Below are 23,031 nucleotides of genomic sequence, written 5' to 3' on the forward strand. Positions count from 1 at the left end.
GCATTAGCAAGGTCTCAGCACTAGTGGGATCTTCTGCACTGGAGCATGTGACAGACAGCATCCGTGTCCATGCTGCATCTGAGGGCATGTCTTTGACAGAGGCCCAATTATTCAGACCTGCATGTCAGGTTCATAATGTAACTTCCAGATCTACTCCTGAACTGTTCCATCCTGATATTTATTTATTAATGTTCTCTACTGCACTGAAGGAGGCTTCCAAATCAAACACTTTATGATTGATTGGGCCAAGCTTGACTTTAAAGAATTAAGCATGCTTACTTCTAATTCCATAAAGTCTCTACTTTATAATTCATGCTTTTGTCATCAATGGGAATTACCGAGATTCAATTCTAATGCAAAAATATTTACCTTGACAGAGTTTCACTAAATAAAGCTAACACACATCATCCTCAGCTCAGAAATCATATTAACTTTCAGAACCGAAAGAAAAGTGAACCAAAGGAAAGAAACTAACTTCTTTATATGCTATAATCTCTCACGTCGCAAAAGCCAAGCCAGAGCTTAAATCAGGGGACAAAAGTAGGACGTAACTGTGTAGTCATGTCCCCCACCATATTCTTCCTCCTGGGCATAAGGTTAAACATTACTGGTAGGTTGGCAGTGTTGTGAGACCTCATTAGCCCCGACTGCTCTGAAGTGGAATCTGGGAGAATTTCAACCTAAAATGACCTGAGATTCACAGAATTTAGAATCGGGAGGTGATCTCATCCAGACAGCAGCTGTGCCTCCTGCATTCTGTATCCCCCAACAGAAACAAGTGCACTGTGGGTCCTCAATAAATAGTAGGTGTTTGCACACACTTGTGGAATGACCCGCCCCCACAGGGCAGCGTCCTTTCAACAGCATCTTTGACAGATGGGCGTCTGGTATCTGCTACCACGCCGTCTATTGACAGGTACCTAATGATCTCCTGAGGACACTCGCTCCCTTACTCAGACCCTCTAATTGTTAGAAAGCTTTGTCTTATGCTAAACTGAAACCTGCCTGGGTGTAATGGGTCCCCACTGGCCTGAGTTCTGCCCTGTCAAACAACACAAAATGAGTCTTTCTACCCGATAGCTCTGAAAGAATTTTAACAAAACTAGCCGACTTCTCCCCTATGTTAGATCAGCCTAGAGACTGTCTTCTGGGTATGATTTAGAGTGTGAATATTAGCATCGGTGCTCAATGAGGCTGAGGATGGAAGATAATGTTCCAGACATAAACTGAGAGCGATGCTACCACATCTTAATTTAGGCAAATGTTTAAATGACTACAACACATGTATTTGCTTCCATGAGGTATATTCAACACATTCTTCCAGGCATCTGGTCTTGACTCCTTCCAAATTTCGTTTCTAAACCAGGAATCTGATCAGGCCACTTCCTCACTTGATATTCATCAGTGATTCTCACCACTTTCATTACATTACCAAAAATGTATTAAATTCCTATTATGTGCCAGGAAATAGTCTATGTCCTAGGGTGCCAGAAATGAATGTGGCATGAGATTTCTTTTCTTGTAGAATTTATAATCCATGGAAGTATGTCAGGGAAGCAGTAAACACATAAGGCATATAATTTCAGATAAAGAAGCAAATAGAAATTGATAGGAAATGAAGGCCCTACACAGATTCTCTAGGAAAGCCTCTATAAAAAGGTAAAATTTAAGCTAAGATCCACTTGATAAAAATGAACAAATCACTGTAAAAGCAGCAACAAACATGTTTTAGCTCTCTCCTAATTTGTCATCTATAAATTTGAAAGGCATCCCCTAAACACTTTAGACCCAAATTATTGATTAAAATGTTACATGGGACAAGGTCAAGAAGAAACAAATTTTAAGCACCTAGAGATTTTTTTTTTTACTAGACTGTCTTCTGCAACATCTAATTACAAGAATTTTGCAAAATAAAGAATATATCTTCAGAATTTCCAAAGCAGGACCAAATTCATCCCCTACTGAACTTCCATGAACAAGAGGGCAGACACAGCAATGCTACCTTGGGGATACTTCCTGCCCTGGGAAAGGCCCCTCACAAGGACAAAGGAACTTAGAGGACTGCATTTCAATTTATGGGGATGTACAACACTAGTCACATCTTGTTGAGATCACAGCTTGCCACCTTGGTCAGACACAATTCAAACGTCCTCCCAAGAGCAAGGGCCTGTGTGCCCTCCTCAGGCAATAAGTAGCATTCTATCATGGAAGCCTGAGCTGATCCAGGTCTACATGGAAGGGGCTGAGGGCAGCGCTCAGGAAAGGGGAGAAAATGAAGGATTATTCGCATACCCAACATTGCCTGGCCCTGCCATTGGTTGTCTGTGACCTGAAAGAAAAAAAATTCAGTAGCCTTATATATTCTTCTTGTGTTCTCTATTTGCATGAGATTATCTCTAAAAGAGGGCAATGTCCACAAGCTCTGCCTATAGCTAGAAAATCTGCAAGTAAAGACAAAGCACAAATCTTTTATTAAACTTAGTCTCTAACCTGTCAAGCCCACAAATTCACCCAAACTCTTTACCTCCTATAGGTTTTTACATTGCAGTGTCTCCTACATACAGAACTTCTATAATTCTATTGGGTTTTGTTTGCATAACTCCAGTGTGCATTCTAGGTATAAAGTCATTGTAGATTTGAATTGTCTTTGCCACCATTTTCTGGAAAATGTACTGCTTTGAGGAAAGAGAACATTATGTTCAGTTGTGCAAAGATACTACAAAGGCTAGTAACAGGAGTAAGAAATAAATTTTCAGTATGTGAGCTCCTCAAAGATACTCAATGTAGCACTGTTTGTAAAAGTTAAAAAAAAAAAAAAAACTGGCAAGACCTCAAATAACCATCAGCCAGAGGATGAGTAGATAAATGTGGTTTGTTCACAAATCAGAATACTACAGAGCCACTAAAATATCAAAAGTACCAACATGGGTAAATCCCATGGAAAATAATGCCAAAAACACATACAGAGAGTGTGACACCATTTATGTAAATATTAAAGTACAGAAAATTATATACAAGCAGTTTATGGGTACAAACATTTGTAAAAACAAAATGTGTATCTAGTGCACAGAAATATACATCAATTTCAAGATCTGGGTTACTCCAGGAGAGGAAAGAACGAAGGATCAATAATAATGCTTTCTTTTTAAATATAAAATATTTGGCAGCAAAATATTAACTGGCTATACTTAAAGTACCTATATTTTTTGGTATCTTTGAAAATGACTTTTTTTTAAGTGAAAGAGAAAGAAATTTAAGCTTCATTTCTCCAAAGGAGCTATGTTTCTTCCCCTTTGATAATGAGGTGCCTGTTATTCAGTTGTTTTCCACTTTTTCTATTTTTAACAGGAGTCTTGCTTTTAAATGAAAATATTTATGGATTCCTAATTTATACAACCAACAAAAATGAAGGTGCCCCAGAGCCCTGCTTTCTGCCTCTCCCTCCAGGCAACCGAACTGAGTCCCCAAAGATATCTCTCAGGAACCCAAGACACCCTGGAGCACAATTCGAAAACTACTGGTTTGACTGGCAGTGAATCTCCTCTGGCCTGTGTATATCCTGTGCTTTGGACATATATTCCCCTCTTCCTTCCTGCTCCTGGTCTACTAGCTGGTTTTTCTTTTTATCAAAACCTGAATATAATAAATTCACCCATCTCCAGTAATTGACAGAAATTAATACCTCTCACCAAATTTTAACTGGCATTCCTTAACTCTCCCCTCTATCATTATTCTGAATAACAAAGATTTAACAGAACTTGTGTAAAACAATTTTTTAAAAAATAGGAACATACCAAAAAAACCCTTATGTAAAAAGGTAAATCTCCCTTAAATAAAAGAAAACATTAAATATCTGATGGTGAGTGTAATTGAACGTATTTATAAAAGAACCTAGTATGAGGAATTTCAAAAGTTAAAGATTCACAAACATCCTTCGACTACTGTTTTAGCATGCATATTTAATAAGGCATTTCTGCAACTAATAATTTATCGGTACAGAGAGCTAGTAGAGATAATTTAACTTCAATTTCATTAAGGATCTTTGTTTTCGTCAGCTTTTTTCTGCTGTGACTTAAAAACCTGACAATAAAAATTTTAGAGGAGGAAAAGTTTACTTGAGGGCTTATAGTTTCAGAGGTCTCAGTCTATAGACAACCAGCCCCATTCCTCAGGGCCTGAGTAAGAGTGTGGCAGAGGGAAGCAGCTCACATGATGATCAGAAAGCAGAGAGAGGGACTCCACTCTCCAGATACAAAATATATACCCCAAAGTCCTGCCACCAACGACCCACCTCCTCTAGCCACATCCTACCCACCTTCAGTTACCACTCAGTTAATCCCCACCTAGGGATTAATTCACTAATTGGGTTAAGGCTTTCAGAACCCAAGCATTTCTCCTCTAAAACTTCTTGCATTGTCTCACACAAGAGCTTTTGGGAGACACCTAATATCTTAACCATAATAGTCTTTAAATTTTAACATTTTACATTAACAGAAATTCATTTGTTCCTCCAGGTGATCTCCCATTAGACTTATGAAAATGTCACATTTTGTTTCAGAAGCCAACTCAATCAAGCATTGCACTTGACCACTCAAACATACCTAAGTTCAAATCAGAGTTTCCAGAAGATTCAGAATGGCCCTATAATATAAATATGGTTTATGAGACATTCAGCATACTTGCAGTAATTAAATAGATAAAGGTGTGCTGTCACTAGAATAACACTGAGTGGTAGCTATACCACTGAGTTACTTTTAATATACATCTATATAATGAGAAGAAAAATCATTTGGTGGGGACATTACCCACAGGAATAGCAACAAGTAAGTTACCTGATCAATCAAACTATAATTACCCAGTGAGTTCAGTCTCAGAAATCATAGGTTTATAGCAGAAGGCACCCTGGCTCCCTAACCTATCTAACCACCTAGATATCACCAGGGAAAGCAGCTATGGAAGCACCCTGGCCTATCCTGCCCTTCTCACAAGGGCCAAAAGTGGTCTGGGCATGGGGTGCAAAACTAACTCATAATCAGCCATTTTGTCCCTTAGCCTCGCTCCCCCTTTTCAGGAAACCATCAGCCTCTTCTTCACCTTACTCAGTAAGCATCAGGGAAGTCAGCTAGAACATGAAGGACACTATGGAAGGGAAAACTGACAGATTGCAAAGAGGGATTTCAATGTGGGGCGGAGATTTAAAGAAAGGCAGAAGAAGGGAGACAAGGGAATTGACAAATGCTATGTCCTATGCTGATAAGCCGAACCAAGAAAATCAATCTGCTTGCCTGAAAATGAACCATAATAATTGAGCTCACCAAAGAACAATAATACTGATGAGTTTTTAAAGCCTTTATTTTTAACTCATATCAGGTGCTAAACTGTCTTTTAAAGCTGCATATGGCATTGGCATGGTAGGGGCACCAATGGAGAAAAATATGGAAAGTTCAAAGAAGAAACACAAAAATGATCAAGAGGGTGGTGAAAATTTCATCAGGGCATTTATATAGAATATAAGGTCTTATGAAAACGAGTCTAAAACATAATTGCATAAGAGCAAAGGTTGGTGAAACACCAAGCTAGGTTGATTGCTAATAAGTTTATCAGTGCTTGAGATGTCCACCGCTAGAAAACCGTGGGAAAGAGTAAATGACCTCTGGAGTAGACATTTTGGCTACCACCTGCACCAAATCAGAAAGCATGGCAATATGCCATCAAAGCAATATGCAAAAAGGGACTTGTATAGGCCCTGAGATGACCGTTCAAGGATATTTAAATGTCAATTCTAGAATTTCCAACAGGCAACACATTGGCTGTGAAAATAAATAGGAGACCAATATTAAATGAATCCACCCAGCAAATGTGTAGTGTGTTCACAGGGCAGAGTTTGGATTCCAACAATATACAATAAACTCTTTATCTGTCAGATAGTCAGGAAATGTAGTGCTCCAGCTAATCAAATATTTTTTGTTAATTGTTACCACATGCAGAAGGATTACAAATTTTTAAAGAATGAGAATAAATTAAAATACACTTAACACTGAAACTAAACTGATTATAATTTAATCTTTCTCTAATTATTCAGAATGCATTTCAGGGTCATCAAGAGAAGCATAAATTATCAGTGCTTGATGACTATGCAGGAAGTCACAGTTTTTCTAAAATCCTGGTTAATAGATGCTGGGTAACAAAGACTTCACTGCAAAAGCTATCATTTGAAGGATTTATGTGCTAGGCATTTCTCTAACAGAGAAAGTATATCATTAATCCTCGATGAATATATATATTCAGAATTGATGTACTGATATTCATGGAGGTAGAATAACTTGCTCAAGATTCACAGCATGCAAGGGTATCAAAGCTAAGTTTTGAACACAGATCTGTCACTGAAGGATATGTTCTTTCTCTGTGTCAAATGAGCAAGGCCCTGTTGTGTAAAATTACCAAGAAATTTTCTGCCTGTCTATCCAAAATGTGTACACAATCTACGGGTCAATTGTGTGCATTTCTAGAAGTGCTAAGGGGTTTCTTCGAGCCATCCTTGACATTGGTACTATATATTCTTGAAGGCAGCAGACTTGGGTCATGAATATTTTTCGAAGTTATTTCTAAACAAAAGACCAACAGCCGAGTTAGGATCAGGAACATTTCCTGAACATTTTTGGAAGAAAATCTTTTAAGAGGCAAAACCAGCATAGTCTCAGCCACATCGTAAACCTAATCTAGTAAAGAATGTACACACTTCAAATAGATTCATTTACTCATCTTTTAGGCAATCATCTAATTCTTGTATTCCTACTCATTTTTAACTCTGAAACATATTTGGACTCTTTCTTATAAAAGAACCTGGTCATTTAAAATTATCTAAGACTTTGAGTTAGGTTTAAATCTTTTAAAGCAATGAATTCCACTTGTTGTCAGGCCAGACAAAAGGTTCCTTCATCAACCACTGTAATGCCCTCCTCCCATCCCATCCCAACACCTCCGGGGTCTACTTTTTAATCCTCAGCTTATTAACGTTTCAACCTGAAACCCCTTCACTCACCAGCACCAATTAAAATTCTTCTGGGTTCCAGTGCCTTTTCTTCCTCCACCCATTATGGTTTCTCTTATCTCTAAAACAGGCGGTAACTCCTCTAATGGGCTTTCCCAAACAAGAAGGAAAATGTAGCTGAACTTAAGAATGGCACAAAGTAGTCCCAGGCCACGATGCGGTTTCATTAGCTAATCTGATTCACACACAGGAGACTTTGCTATTGATGACATGACCCTATTCAAAGAGTCAGACATCCCTCCCCCACCCCTGCACATAGCATTTCCAGATAAGCTTTAAGAATTACTTTCTAGTCCAAAAGAGACTATTTTCGTCTCCAGCACCAGGCTGATATTTTCATTGTATTGAAGAAAATGCTACCTAAACAGCAATTTGAGGCAATAAATCCTGTGCTCAAGAATCAGAAGAGGAAAACAGACTTCCTCTGTGTGAAGTCTCCACACAGAATTACGGTGGAACAGTCATTCCAAAAGTGCTTCGACTTGATCCCCCCTTCTAATTCCGGATCTTGCCCAGAGACAAAAGTGTCATGGTCATATTAAATTTAAGGAAAGTTCAAATTACTGCATTGTCTAACTGAATTAAATTATGTATTATAGCAAAGTTGGAAACATCACACTAACTGTCTTAAAACTTGAAAGATTAGGTGACTCCTGCCATGATCCTGTTTGAAAGGTGATGTCATGCTGGTGACTGTAACTACTATGGGATTGTGCAGCTGGGGATTTTAGACTAATGCCTGAAACAGATTTGTTCATCCAATTTCCTCTCTGAGATTCTCTGTTCTCTACAGTAACTTTGTGAAACTGAAATGTGAGGTGTCTTTGTGACTCTATCAACTCAGAGATAACTTTCTCAAGAGAAGAAAAGTGAAGTTCATTTTCAGTATGACTGAATAGAAGAAGAAACATGCAGACTGAAGGTCAAGGAAACGTTACCTGGAACCTGAATCAATATCAATAGAAACAGTGCAATGAGGAGCAAGGTCTAATTTTATGTTCATGTAAGATAGGTGTTAAAATTCAAATTAAGTAACTGGCTAAGAAGAACGAAGAGAGGTTTTTTTTTAAAAGCCCATTAATTACAATTCCTTAGACTTAATTTTATAGCTTAAGAAATTATCAGGAGTTCTAATAAAATGTGATCTGTTACATACCTCTCCAGAAAGAATATTTAGAGGGTCACAAAATTCTTAAAATTGGCAGGATCCCAAAGCACCAAATAGTTCTACACTTTTATGTTCTAAATGAAGAAACTGAGGCACAGAAAGGCTAAGAGCATTTATATAAAGAGAACTTTGAAACTTTAGTGTGCATTTAAATTACTGTTACCCCATTTAATATCAAAAGGGGATAATTAACACCCAAGCATAATACCAGTGCATGGAAATTGTTTTCATAATAATAAAGACAATCAATCACTTCTTAAAAATCACTAAAAAACATGGTGGTATAAATTTAATATTTCACTAAAATTCCCAGAAGTAATTCAGTTTTCTTGCTAATCTAGACCCAATCTCCTTGCCACTCATTAAACATTTACTGACACATTTACAGAATACTAAGTTTCTATCTCAAAACTCCAAAATTTTATTCTTGTCAGAAGTTTGTCTTTCAAAAATGGTGAATAAAATCTACACACACTGCTTCTGCCTATGAGTGCTTTTTACCTTTTAATAACTTCCATTTTCTCTTGAAAATGATTTTCTTCCTTCCTTTAAAGAGTTATAATGGGCATTGTCTTCAAAATTCAAGGAGTCTCTCAAATTCCATCTAGTCAACTGTCTTATTCAGCAAGTACTTAACTGTGACAGGGCTTCCCAGGAAACCCGTGAAGCAGTTATGTCACCAAGTTTAATGTTTTTATGTATAATATTGCTGACTTTCTTAGGTACTCTCAGGCTAACTAGTGAAAAAATAAGATGTAGTTAACCAATAATTCACACTATTACAAGTTTTTGAAAATTGACAGAAACAATACTTATATCACTGTAGCACAATTGAACAGCAGGAGCAATGTTGAAGTTATGAAAGTAGAAGTTAAGAAGACCTAGAGAGGAAGGCGACAGAAGTGGAGATACCAACACTGTTGAGAGCTGATAAATCAGCACCCAAGATCCAGAGAGTCATTTCTACACTGTCTCAGGAGCTAATCCCCTCTAATGAACTGACTCAATTTCCTCTTATAAAACTTAATACCAATGTATTAACTTATCATGGGGAATATATCTTTCCCCCAATGGAAAACACACATTAAGTTTCCCCAGGGGAATGACTAGCACTTGACTATCCACTTTTCTCCATTCTTACCATGAGGTCCCAGTTGACCCAAACGATCCTTAGCACAGTTATCCAGGCAGCCTGAGACACCCATAGTAAGATGACATCTACCAGCCTTGCAACAAAGCAGAGCTTTTTCACTGTAACTAAAACATTAGGGAGTAATCAGATTATTTTGGAGATCCAGAAATAAAGGTAATGTAGAAATATGCTTGATTTTATCATCATCTATATCCTGGGACGGGGGGGACTGAGAAATCCACCTTCTTTTAATTCTAGTAGCACTCTAGTCACTTTGAATATGCCAAGTTGCTCTTCCTGAAGCAGTTTATAAAAATCATTTTGAATCCTTTTCCTCTTTTCCCCTCTTTTTCTAGTTTTCATTCAATCTACTCTACATATTGGAAAGGTAGGTTTTCTTCAGATAAACGTCCATTGTTTTAATTGCAGGTCTTTTTTATGGTTATCAAAATAAAATTGAGTTCCTGTTGGCTGCCATATTACACAAAAACTACCAGGCAAATTGTCCTAAAATATGGAGAGCTCTTTTGGAATTACCTGAAATTGTTTTTTTTTTTTTTATTCTTCTTTTTGAAGACTTTTAATATTTTTTTAAAATCCACTAGGCCTAGAGTTGTGGAGGACTTAAGTAATTATAATCTCAGAGCCATTAGAGCTGAATTAAAAAGTTCAGTTGAAACTGAAGCTCAATTCAGTTTCAAGTTCAGTCTAAAGCTGTCCATCAACTGGGACACAGCACTGGCATTACAATACTATAGACAGAGAAAATAAACAGTGGTTCTTCCCACTCAGCACAAGGGCAAATTCTCTGATAAATTAGTCATTTCTCTTATGGGCAACTCCTTGACACCTGTTCCCATTAAGTCTATGCACCAGGTTCTGTTTCGAAGAAGATGTGCCCACAAATGGCAGGTGTCTCAGGTCACATCAACGCAAGAATCACCTGGCCAGGACTGGTAAAGTAACTCATGTTGTGTGTGTGTGTGTGTGTGTGTGTGTGTGTGTGTGTGTGTGTTAAAAACCCTTAAAGTGGTAACACCATCATAGCCGTTTAGAAATGTGCAAGAAAATGAAACCATAGAATTTCAGCATTGTAGATTTTGAGGAAAAAAAAAAAAACCCTAATAAAGAGTATTAACTCCTTCAAATCCTTCCCTTCACAGTAGAGAACACTGAGATACAGATCCAGATGGTATAAAATATATCATCTGGACCAAGTGATGGATGACCTTAAACAAAAGTATAAAGTACAAATGTCGAATATGAGAAGAACATCAAACATCTTAGGTGTTCAAAGCATATGTAGGCATAAATGATCTCATTTTATTTTCACAACTGATTTTGACTTAAGCAGAATAGCAATTAACATGGCCCCATTTCATAGATGAGGAAACTGACATTCACAGAGTCCTAATGATGACTTTCCCAAAGGCACACCAGTGGAACACAGGACTCCATCCAGCCCTTACTCTCCAAACCTTGCAGACCCTCTACTGCCACGCTTTCTACTTGGCCAGAATTCACAGGGGAAAGAAGGGGAAAGTTCAGAACACCACTGGATGGAAGTAGGGTAAAAGAAATAGAGGGAAGTCATGCAGTACACCTATGATAAGGTAACCTGTATAATTTCTGGCTGAGTATATTTGTGGTCTGAGTATTCAGGTTGGTAAGACACAGATATTAGAAAGTGTTTTATTCCTGGCTTTTCAACTTAAACAACTAGAACTACCATAAGATGCAGCAATCCCACGGATTACACTTAAAGAAATGAAATTAGCACATCAAAGTAACGTCTGCACTCCCAAGTTCATTACAGCTCAATTCACGATAGCCAAGACATGGAATCCACCTAAGTGTCCATCAACAGATGAATGGGTAGGAAAACTGTGTTATATGTGCAAAATGAGATGCTGCATGATCTTCAAAAGGAAGGAAATCCTGTCATTTGTGACAACATGAATGTACCTGAAGGACATTATGTTAACTGAAAGAAGTCAGGCACAAAAGACAAATACTACATGTGCTCACGTGTATGTGGGATCTTAAAAAGTTGACCCCATGGAAGAAGACAGTGGAATAGCTGTAATCAGCATCTAGGAAGTGGGAGGATTTGGGGAGATGTTGGTCAAAGGGTTCAGAATGTCAGATAGGAGAGAGATCTACTGTACAACATGAAGATGTAATTAATAACAATGTATTGTATTTTTCAAAATTGCTAAGTAGATTTTAAGTGTACTCACCACAAAAAATGATATGTGAGATAATGTATATGTTAATTAGTGCAATTTAGCCATTTTATAATGTATACATATTTCAAAGCCAAATGTTATACTTGACAAACACAATTTTTGTCAATTTTGTAAAATTAATAAAAATCTCACAAGTCTATATATTGATACCCACTAACAGTTATTGCACACAGTCTTTGAATTCCAGTCTTGTTCTCTGTTTTGACCTGGCTCCTCTTTTCTCTCATCCATCTGGCACAGCTGGGAGAAGCCTTGCTACCTGTACCCAGTCAATCCAACATCCCACCCAACATATACCCAACACCACACAAGGATATTTTATATGAACCCTCTAGAGCTGTGAGATGAACTGCTTTGTAGGAGCCAAGGTGACAAAATTCTCCTTTGAGAAGCAATAAAACAGTGTGGGAATCTACATTCAGGTATTTGGGTCTCTATTCTGAGATTACAATGCATTTTTAATTGCTTAGTGTTTCTAAAAGGTCAGTGTATTAACTTCTGAGATCTTAACCTTAATTCTTAAGGTTTTTATGCACATTTAGAAAAACACAGGTGCTTAACACATTTTGTCCAGTTAAATGGGCCTCTGTGATCTGAAATTGGCATAGGCAGGTGGCTGCCAGGTCTGCACTACTTTGGGAAATGGATGTATTTCTCCTTTACGGGCTCTCCATGGGAAGGGGAAGAGAGAGGGGGAGGGATAATGCTGACAGACACCAGCAGGGTGATTCTGTGCTCAGCATCTTGTCTTGGTGGTATATCCAAGCTGCAAGATTTATAACCTTCTTGTTACAATGTATCAGCTTCAACACTTTCAGTGAAGTCTTCAATAACTTCGATGACATCTTGCTGAGGGGTTTTGTCATTAAAAGCCTAAAGCTGGTCATTAACAAACCTTCTCTGCAATCATCCACCGCTGTGCTAACTCAGGCATGGATCCGACTAGAAAGTTGGGCTGGCTCAGAAACTTTCCAGAAGGCTGCATATTTTTTTTTTTTCCTGTGTGGGGTATATTTCTTTAGGAAAAGAAAATATAGTTCCCACTCATTTAATCATTTATTTCTCATTACCTATGGTCTAACCCTTCCCTGACAGACAACCAAATTCAGCAAACATGTGTAGAACACTACTATATAACAGGCTCAGTGCTCGGGGCTAAAGATCTAATTATGAAAAACACAGCTCCAGTCCTTAGAGGATTCATGGGGCCCCCAGAAAAATTAACCATCATTTACAGAATCCTTAGTAATGTGCCAGAGCCTCTTTAGGTGTTCTAAACATTATCTCGTTCATGTTTTTACCACCCATCAGAAGACAGATGTTTATATTAACCCCGTTTTAGAAAATTAGGTGACTGAAGTTTGTCTGCTTAAGATTTTCCCCAAAGTCATTGAGACCATAACTGTCAGGACCAGATCCCAAAACCATGTCTTGCCTGGCACATTCATCTGCTCCAAATGACAGAATTGGGGCAAGGAAAAGGAAAGATCATGGAATTCCAGGTTGAGGAAAGATCGGAAATCAAGCCCAAGGCAGACGTGCTGGACATGGAGGAGGAACAAGCTGGACACCAGCTGGACCCCCTTTCCAGATAGATTTATGTGGTAAGTAGAGTCTTGCCCTTCAGGAGTAACTTCCCTGTTGTACCTCACTTCCTGACCTCCACAACACTGAGATGAGAGATCCATCCATTTGTGTGTGTTTACATGTGAACTCACTGCCCCTGCCCTGGAGTCTGAGCACTGCTGTTAATTTTATGAATATCATAAAGATTCACACAATGTGAGAAAACTTAACTATTTGAGGATCAATGAATCCCAGACATACAAAAATTCATGTGGCAGAGCAATTCCCAGGTGAATGGCAGCTCTTTCTGCTGTCGGTGATTTGCTTGTTCACCTCATCTGAAAACCTCTCAGATGGAAATAATGGAGTTGTTGCTTCTTCTCCACACCATTCAGCCTGGAAATGGCCAAAAGGTCAGTTTTAAAACACACATCCGGAAGATTCTCAAGAAAATGGTGGAAAAACATGCAGCTAAGAGGAAACATTCTGCCACAGCTTTGAAGGGGGAGGAAAGGATAGAAGAACAAGTCTTTGAATGGCATTTTTTTTTTTAAATAACAAGGAAATTGACTTAGAGATGATGGGAACATTTTTAACTGTGCACATTTTATAACAATAATAATAATAATTAGCATTGGTTAAGGAACTACTAGATATAAGTTAATAGCTTGTGGGTTATATATAACTCATTCATTAAATGCAATCTTTATAATAATTCTGCCAAGGGAGAAGATTTATTCCCATATTTATACATAAACAGAGGGTTAGATAGGTCAGGCAACTTACCAAAGGCCTCTCATTGAAAAATTTTCAGAACTAGCCTGCAAGCCTAGTTATATGCTATTTTAAGTTTTTGGTGTTGCTTTACTCTTCTCGGTATCTACAATCATAAAATACAACCTATTTAAAGATAATTAAACAACACAATGATAAAAAGACACTCTCTCTCTTTCTCTCTCTCTAATTTTTTTGTCCTTTCCCAAAAGGAAAAAGAAACATTAACTTACTTTTTTACTGCTTGACTAATTGCTATGGAATTTGACCTCAAGAGACCAGTGAGCCCTCCAAGGGAATAATTGATCCAGCTATAGTGTCATTAGGTGTCCGTTCATGAGTGTGATATTGCAAGGGGGCCTTGCTTGTGGAAGTCACAAAAACATCATCTATCTGACACCTGGTTCTGGTGGGCTCCACCTGCAGTGCTTCCCACTAATGGATTCCTTGATCTGTTATTATTTTTAATTGCTCATAGGATGTTTCCTACTAGGAAAGTTCATGCCAACTAGTATCATCAGTGCAACCTCAAAAGAGTCTCAGAAAATGGAGCAGTAAATTCAGCTCAGCTCTTCTGATAAGAGGTATGATATGGGGTGTCTGAGCTTTGTCCAAGGTCATAGACCCTGCTGTCCCTTTTAGAGACAGCAGAACTAATTTTAAAGAATATGTGCAAGCTCAGAGTGCCAAATGTAAGGAAGAAGTTCTATGCAGAGACAAAAAGGCACTTTGACTCAGAAAGCCCTGAACTTACACATCATATCTGATTCCAAAATAATCAATAATATTAATAATGTACCAGCTCTTATTCCAGTAAATATTGCTTAGTAATTCTATGATTTGAGCAAATGTCTTAGCCTCTTAGTTTCTTTTATAAAGTGTAATGACCACATCTCACTGTTTAGAGAACGACGTGAGATGGTGGTATTAATTAAAACTCAGAATAAGGTTAAGATGAGAGAGAAGAGTAAACCTTCCATTGTAAGTAAAAAAATATCGTCTATCAAGAATATGCCTGCTGCTGGATTTCAAGAAAAACTGGAATCAGAGGCTCAAGAGCAATTAGAGAATTGTCCCTCTTTCTTGTCTCCACTTCTGTAATGCCTAAGTATCTCCCCTTCTCACTGCTTGGAAACATATGGCAAAGTAAAGCCACCACTGGTTCACAACATTGCACACACCCTCACCCCTAAGAAACATTCAAAGTAACTGGTTCAAGTTCTAAGTCCAAGGCAAGAACAGAGATTGGCTCAGACCATGTCATGTGCCTACAACTAGACCAGTCAATTATCTGTTGAGGGGAACAGATTTTTATCCCACTTGCCAAGCTGTGGCTGTGGTAATCATGTGGATAGGAGGAGACCGATGGTTCACAGAAAAGAAGGGATTTTTTTTTATTATTAACTAAGCATTTTATCACAAAAGGATTCACTGGTTGCTAACTACAAAAATCAATGAAAAATATCTGCCAGTATACCAAGAGACAGATACACTTATTTTTAGACAGGTTTTTGTCAATTTGTAGATTTCTGCACATCTTAAAAGGCCATATATATACATATATATATATATATATATATTATAATCAAAGCAAAAATGGTATTATGTATCACAATGAATATCATCTATTGTTACAATTCAAAGAAAACATAAATGGTAAGAAAACGATGTTTTAAATGCATGATATAGTTGCTCCTTAACTTATAATGACTTTGTCCTAATTAACCCATCATTATTTCAAATCTGCATTTAATACACCCAACACAACTGAACATCCTAGCATAGAAACATGGTACACTGTGGTCTAGAATGTTCGCCCTTGTAGTTGCAGATCTGACTGGAAGCTATGGCTCTCTTTTCTGTCCAGCACCACAGGAGAATTATTTCATGTTTTCTAATATAGTATGAAACCAGTCCAGAGAAAGATCAAAGTTCAAATTTCAAGGTTTAATTTCTACTACATGCAAACCTACTTCACACCTTCATGAAGTTGAAAAATCATAAGTTGAACCACTGTAACTAAGGGACCCTCTGTATTTGTTCCATTAAATAATTTAAAGACTCAATGTGGTTTGATATGTATATGTTGAAACAAGATTTTGTTGATCAGCTCTCTTCTTTCTTCTGCCCCTTTGAAATCCAAATCTCACAATTTCCACTCTTCTGATATTTTTTTTACCTTTAAATCATCTTAGTTTGGGGGTCCACCACTGAGTTTTTAGCATTAGAGATACTTAAAACTATTTTAAAAATCTATGAAATGTCCTTAAATAATTAGCACTAAACAGAGAGCACCAAGCTAGAAATAAAAAGGGACAATTTTTATTTTTCTTTCCTTTTCCAAATATAACACAAGCAATCTTAGACAACCGTGCATGCTCCCTATATTCATCTGTAAATCTGCCTGAAAGCCTACCTGTCCTTCTTGATGAAATCCAAAAGCTTCAATGGGTTAACTATGAATAGGGTCCATTTACAGGGAAAAGTTGGGAGGAATCTCAGAGAACTAGAGATTTCTGTCTCTTAATCAAAAGAGGAAGATCACCCAAAGTAAGAATCTATTTTGTGTATTTACAAAAGAATTGTTTTGCTTGGGCCAAATTGTAGGAATTCAATTGCCTCTGTCAATAAACTCAAGGCCTAGATGAGAGATCTAGTCAGCATATTTTAGAAAAAGACCACTTTCCATTAGTTTCCAGAATTTCTTTGGACTCTTTTCAGTATAATATTGAAAATTCTTGGAAGGAATAATAATTCCTGGACCTTTCAAATAAAATGATAAAAAATGAGTATGGCTACCATGTTTAAAAAAAATGGAAATCATAATTCTCATTTTGCATGTGATCTTGCTGCTATGATATGATTGAGAAGGAACAAAATTTATGAAGCAACACTGTTCTGAGCAATAATATTCCCAGAGGCAGGTAAAGGAGGGAACTGGGAGGCTGCCTGGTTTAGAACTGTGTTACCTACTAAATAGGATTCCTTTCGATTTATTTGCATATATGAAAAGAATTACATGGAAGAACAGAGTTTCCAGAATAATAATATCACCCTGAACACAATTCACATATTCTCTAGGAGAAAAGTGCTAGGATGAGAAATTTCTTTGGGGTTCTTGGTTACAAGTTAAGGTACATACATGGAGGGAGGACTTGTGCCATTTTGAAGTTTGTTGCATAAACACTGAATTTGGGTCCTTAAAAATTCTTGTCCATTCATTTCTTGGTAGTCAGAGAATATTAAAATATGCAAAAAAAAGTGTGTTGTCATCGAGCAGTGCTAATCTTTTTGTAATAACTAATGTTCTTTCCCAACAGCAAACACTCCTTTTATTCTTACCACCCTCACCCGGGAGCCACAAAATGCGGAAGACAGTTACTTTTTACTTGATTCAATTTCAAGAGGTTGAAGGAAGGCCAAAATCCTCACCTTCCTCTTTCCTAAATACTTTTTCTCCCCTCTCCTAATTACATGGCTTTACACTGATTTACATGAATTTCAGCTTTTAAAATCATTGGTCTTTGTGGAATGCAAATAAGTACATGGGAAAATTATATTAAGTTTGCACAATTGATCTTTCATCATTTCAAATGGTACCTTTGAACAGTTCCTGAAATGTCTGTCTGAAATACTCCCAGCGCTGAGTGTCATCAAGAGATGGTGGGTCACGCTGGGGAAACCCATTCTCAGTGATGTAAATTACAGGGTTATTATACGTATCCTAGAACAAGAGAGCAGAAGTTTTATTCCAAACAGATGTTTAAAAAAAAAAAAAGCTCATAAAATCAGGTGCATTACCCTCAATCTTCTTGAAGCTACAACCCCAAAACTAGTTTTCATCAAATTGCACTGACCCTATTAACTTAATTTTCCACACGCTGACCTTTTATGACTAACAATGGAAAAGCAAAACTGTGCAAATGTCCATGAAGACAGTCAAATGACTCTTATTATAATGAGAAGACAGAAATATCTTTCTTCCCATCAGCATCTGCTGATTGTCACTGCACCTTAACCCCTTAGTCCTGCTGGCAGCCACATTCCCTATTCCCCACAGGAGGGGTCCTAAAAACTGGTAACTTGAAATTTTAATTTCAGCCACCTGGATGTCAGCCAGCATAATGGAGACTCAAGAAAGATTGAGCCATACCTTTCCTTAAAATGCCCTTTAACAATCACTGTTGTGACGCCAGCTGGAAAAATATGTCCAAGCTGCTGCTATAGCCATCACCGACTTTAACAACAAATTTTAAGTTTGGCTACAGGTTTGAAACCCCATTTCTGGCTACTTAACCCTCATCAACTCACACCCTAATCTGTTCTTCCCAGACAACAAATGGACCTGATCGTATCTAAAATCACCCTTTTTTAGGTTCCATATGCACTCATATATATGCCTGATTGCCACCTTCACATTATTTGGGTATACATAGACACAAACAAATCATGCTTTTACCTTAATATATTTCAGTAATTTACGTATTCCCCATGGCACCACATAGACCCATTCAACACCTTTCCAAGATGGATCTGGAAAATAATCAACCTCCATATCCTGCCAAAAGCCTAGTTCTCCTAGTCCTCCTTTCTTATTCTCCTGGTTCTTAATGAAGCGAGTCGTATAGTATTGCACAGCAAAGAAATCAGCAGTGCCTTTGATCATTTTCTTCTCTTCTTCGGTAAATTCTGGAAGCCGTGATGATGGATACCCTTGCTTTTTACTCATGGATGCAATCTGGGACTTGACAAGCTCAGGATAATCACCATCAATGAATATAGGTTTAGCAAAGAAATCCAATGCAAAAGCAGATGCTTTTTTAACAGCTTCCTGGTCAGGCACTGAGTTGGGATTTCCTGGTTCCAACCAGACAAGAAACAATGATAGGGACACCATACCCTTTTGCTCTTTTCGGAATAAGGAATCATAGCTGTGCCAGGCTCTGGCATGAGCCTTAATCAAATTATGAGCTGCCCGATATCCTCCAGTCCCAAGGTGAGGTATACCAGGAGCAAACCTGCCCACTTCATATGCCAGCACAGCAAGAATGTTAGGCTCATTTATGGTGATCCACTGCTTGACTCGATCCCCAAAAGTACTGAAGCAAAACCGAGCGTATCTATCAAAGTCTTCAATGATTGCCTCCGACAGCCAACCTCCTTGGTCTTCTAAAGCCTGAGGCAAATCGAAGTGGTAGATGGTCACAATGGGTGTGATCCCATTTGTCAACAAATCGTCAATGATCTTGTTGTAATAGTCAATTCCTAAGAGAGAGAGAGAAAAAAGAATATACAAAAAGTTATTTTTAGTATGTTGACCATAAATTTTAAATGAGAAAGGGTCAAGAGGATCTCTTATTCAATAAGGTTTATTACTTCCCCCAATATAATCAAGGAGAGGCTGGAAGGAAATGTGGAATTCCAGAAAAGACTGGCTGATCAGGGAGTGGGAGCGTGATGGGGTGACATCATGGGAAGATACTTGTTTTGAAACTGGATACATTTGGGCAAGTCACTGTCACCTAAGATTGTGCTATTTTCACACTTGCTGAAATTATTTGATTTGGTTCTTTGTATCCAATCTTTACCTATTAAACCCACTAGAATACAAGCCCCAGGAAAGCAAGGGTCTTGACTTTCTAATTCAGTTCTGGATTCCCAAGTCCTGGAATAGTATCAGAAATTTAGTAAACAATAAAGATCTGTGGGGTGAATGAATGAGTGAATGAATTAATTTTGGCGGTATTGGATATAAAGTAAAAGAATTAATTCAGATGACTGTCTGAATGCTTTTACAAACCTATTAGCTTCACAAGTCTAGGAAAGGAAACCCACTGAGCATGAACAAGCTCAGCATCCTTCCCCAGAATGGACTTCCAACCACAGAGAGTCAGAGGCTTGGGACATTGTGAGAACCTGGCTGGGATTTGCTCAAAAATTCTGACAGGGGACTTGGGAATACATAGCGAGCCCTGGGTCTCAGCATGGGCTGGGGAAAGCTTTGAGGACTGTTGCTGAGTTCAGAAGAGTGTTATTAAGTTGAAGAGACTCTGCCTTGGGACCCATAGTCAGGAAGATAGTGTCCAACCTGATGATTGATGAGGACCCTCACCTGGGAAGAGATTTCCAACACAGATGTGAGCACTGCAACGAGGTTTTGTGTGTAAAAGTGTGGAGAAAATGAATCTTAGAAGAGCAGTTGTCCTGTTTGAAGAGGTTGGTGATTGAACAGAGATATAAAATCACATGCAGAATTGTGTATGTTAAAAGTTTGCCTAAAGGACAGGTCCCCTCCTTTTTTTCTCCTTAACTTAGTATCCTCGAATTAAAAAAAAAAAATAGTAATTCAGATTTAGGAATTGCTTCATGCATCCAATTATTCATTTGTTAAATGTTTAAATGTAATTTGATGGAGAAATTATTACATACTGGACATATAAACATGAGCAAGGTAAAACCCATCCTCTTCCTCAGGAAGCTTATCAGGAGGGGCTAGAGATAAACTTATAAACCAGTACAACATGGTACTACTAGTAAAGATAAACTATAGAGTCCTGCCGGAAGTGGTGGCGCACACCTGTAATCCCAGTGGCTTGGGAGGCTGAGACAGGAGGATTATGAGTTCAAAGCCAGTCTCAGCAACTTAGTGAAGCACTTAGAAACTCAGTGAGACTCTGTCTCTAAATAAAATATTTAAAAAGGGGGTTCTGGGGATGTGGCTCAGTGGTTAAGCACCTCTGTATTCAATCTCTAGTACCAAAAATTATATATAGAGAGAGTCCTAATTTAAAATGTGGTAAAGGGTACTCATCCTACACTTGGGGCATTTGGAAACATTCTGAAAATATCATAAATAATGACTTCTAGAGTGAACAACAGGTTACCTAAATCCTACCCTGAATCCTTCACCTACGAGCTCTGTGACCTTGGGCAAGTTACTTGATCTCTCTGAATTATCTTACCCCTCTGTGAAGTGTAGTTAATAATAGAAACCTATTTCAATGAATTATGATGAGAGTGGCATGAATGGATAAATTGAACATGCTTAGAACAGCTCTTAGCATCTGGTAAGGACTTAGTACAGCTTAGCTATTATTCTAGAAATGATTTTTATTGTTATTGTTATTAGGGACAACTAAGCTGATACTAAAAAGGTGAATATAAATCACCCACACAAGTGATCCAGGAAGAGGAAAATGGGGAAGGAATGTGCCAAAGACCAAAGGAGATGTAGAAATAAAGAGCACCCAGATGAGAAAAATAGGCTATTCAGTGTTCTATAGCTGGGGAGTCAGCAACCATCATGGGCAATCGGCATAAGGCCTACAACTCAAAGGCCATCAGAAAAGAGGAAAAGCAGCCAGATATGGTGGCACATGCCTGCAATTCCAGCAGCTGGGGGGCTGTGGCAGGAGGATTGTGAGTTCAAAACCAGCCTCAGCAACTTAGCAAGGCACTAAGTAACTCAGTGAGATCCTGTCTCTTCTTGAAATTTTAACTGCAGATGTGGCTCAGTGGTTAAGAAAGGAAGAAAAACTCTATAGAGTTTGTTTGTTTGTTTGTTTGTTTGTTCTTTAAAGGAGACATCTTCATGTATAGTCTGGAGGTTGCTGGCGTAAGGAAGCAGGAGGAAGGATAAATAGTGGTGATCCCACATGGTTGGTTTGGGGAGCATATTTGGCTTTCTCTGATTGGGACTGAGTTGAAAGCAGGTGGAACAAACAAGCAGTTGACCAATTCCTGACTATTCTGGACTGAGGGCTGCAGAGATGTGATTTGGCTTCTGATGTTTCTTATGTAGGTCACAGTTTTATTTTCATATAGAATTATAGTTATATTGTCTGGTCATCATTTGTAATTCTCTTAGAAGGGTATGACCCTTTCAGGCTGTAAGTTCAGTATAAGGTGAATGTACAGATCACCAGAAGAGGAGTAAGAAGAGGGGAAGGTTATCAAGACCACCAGAAGCCACATTATACACAATCATGTGTTGGTCCTCTGCCTAAGTGATATATTTAACAATACCTCATTTATTTCACAAACCGAAAGACAGTGTGAATCATGTAGAACAATTGCATATTTGGGAGATGCCTTAATATACTATTTCTCACTTGGTAAGCAGAATAATTCCTTTGCCTCCCAAAGACGACTGTACCCTAAACCATGGAGTGAATGAATATATTATCTTACATAGCAAAAAGAGATTTTGCAGATGTGATTAAGGTAGGAACTTTGAGATGGAAAGATGTCTCTAGCCTGTTCAGATGACCCAATATAACCACATGAGTCCTAGGAATAGAAGAAGTAAGTCAAAGACGTGCACCAATAAGAGAAGAGAGGATGGCAGCTTGAGAGGGACTCAATCTGCTATTGCTGGCTTAGAAGATGAAAGAAGGCGACCACCACGTCAAGTAATGCAGGGGGCCTCTAGAAGCTGAAATGGTCCTCAGGTGAGAGTCGTCAGGGAAATGAGAACCTTAAGCCTACAACCACAGGAGCAGCATTCTCCCAACCAAGACCCAGGCTCTCCCACATAGGCTTCAGAAATAAATGCAGCCCTCCTGGATTTCAGCCTTGGAGAGACACGTGTCAGACACCTGACCCACAGGACTCTAAGGTAACATATTTAAGCAGCTAAGCTTATGGTCATTTGGTGCGGTAGCAATAGAAAACTAATATACTCGCCAAATTTTCCTTTCTTTCTTAATGAAAGAGCATTTCAGGAACCCATCCCTGTGCCCTGAGAGCCCACATTTCCTCATTTGTAAATGGGTCTCTCAAAAGGGGATATGATGGGATTATCTTGGTATTGTTAACATGAGTTTTTCTAGTCAATTCTTTTCAATGGCTTTGAACATAAAAATAATATTAACTTTCCCTTACTGAATTCATACTCTAGATACCAGGTGTCATGCTTTTGCTTTATCCTAGCACTAAGCCAAAGAGATGGACACTTTTATCCCTGTCAAGTATATCAGAACAGTGATATTCAGAGAGTCTCAGTGTTGGCAAATGGAACAACCAATACTTAATCCCAATTTGTCTCACTACAAAGACAGAGGTGTCTCCATTGCAATACCACACTTTTCAT

At 38.2% G+C, this 23,031-nt stretch overlaps 1 protein-coding gene across 1 annotated transcript in view; it reads right to left on the minus strand.

The window, feature by feature from the left end:
- LOC124995082 (cytosolic beta-glucosidase) overlaps positions 1-23,031 on the minus strand; it is a 108,544-nt gene that overhangs the window by 38,738 nt on the left and 46,775 nt on the right. Inside the window, exons 3-4 of the mRNA XM_047567528.1 lie at positions 18,400-19,205; positions 17,541-17,664 (exon numbers count right to left, since the gene is read on the minus strand). Coding sequence (XP_047423484.1) covers positions 17,541-17,664; positions 18,400-19,205 — 930 coding nt within the window. The remainder of the gene's footprint in view (positions 1-17,540; positions 17,665-18,399; positions 19,206-23,031) is intronic.

This window comes from Sciurus carolinensis, chromosome 10 (genome assembly GCF_902686445.1).
Source record: "Sciurus carolinensis chromosome 10, mSciCar1.2, whole genome shotgun sequence".
Classification (NCBI taxonomy): domain Eukaryota; kingdom Metazoa; phylum Chordata; class Mammalia; order Rodentia; family Sciuridae; genus Sciurus; species Sciurus carolinensis.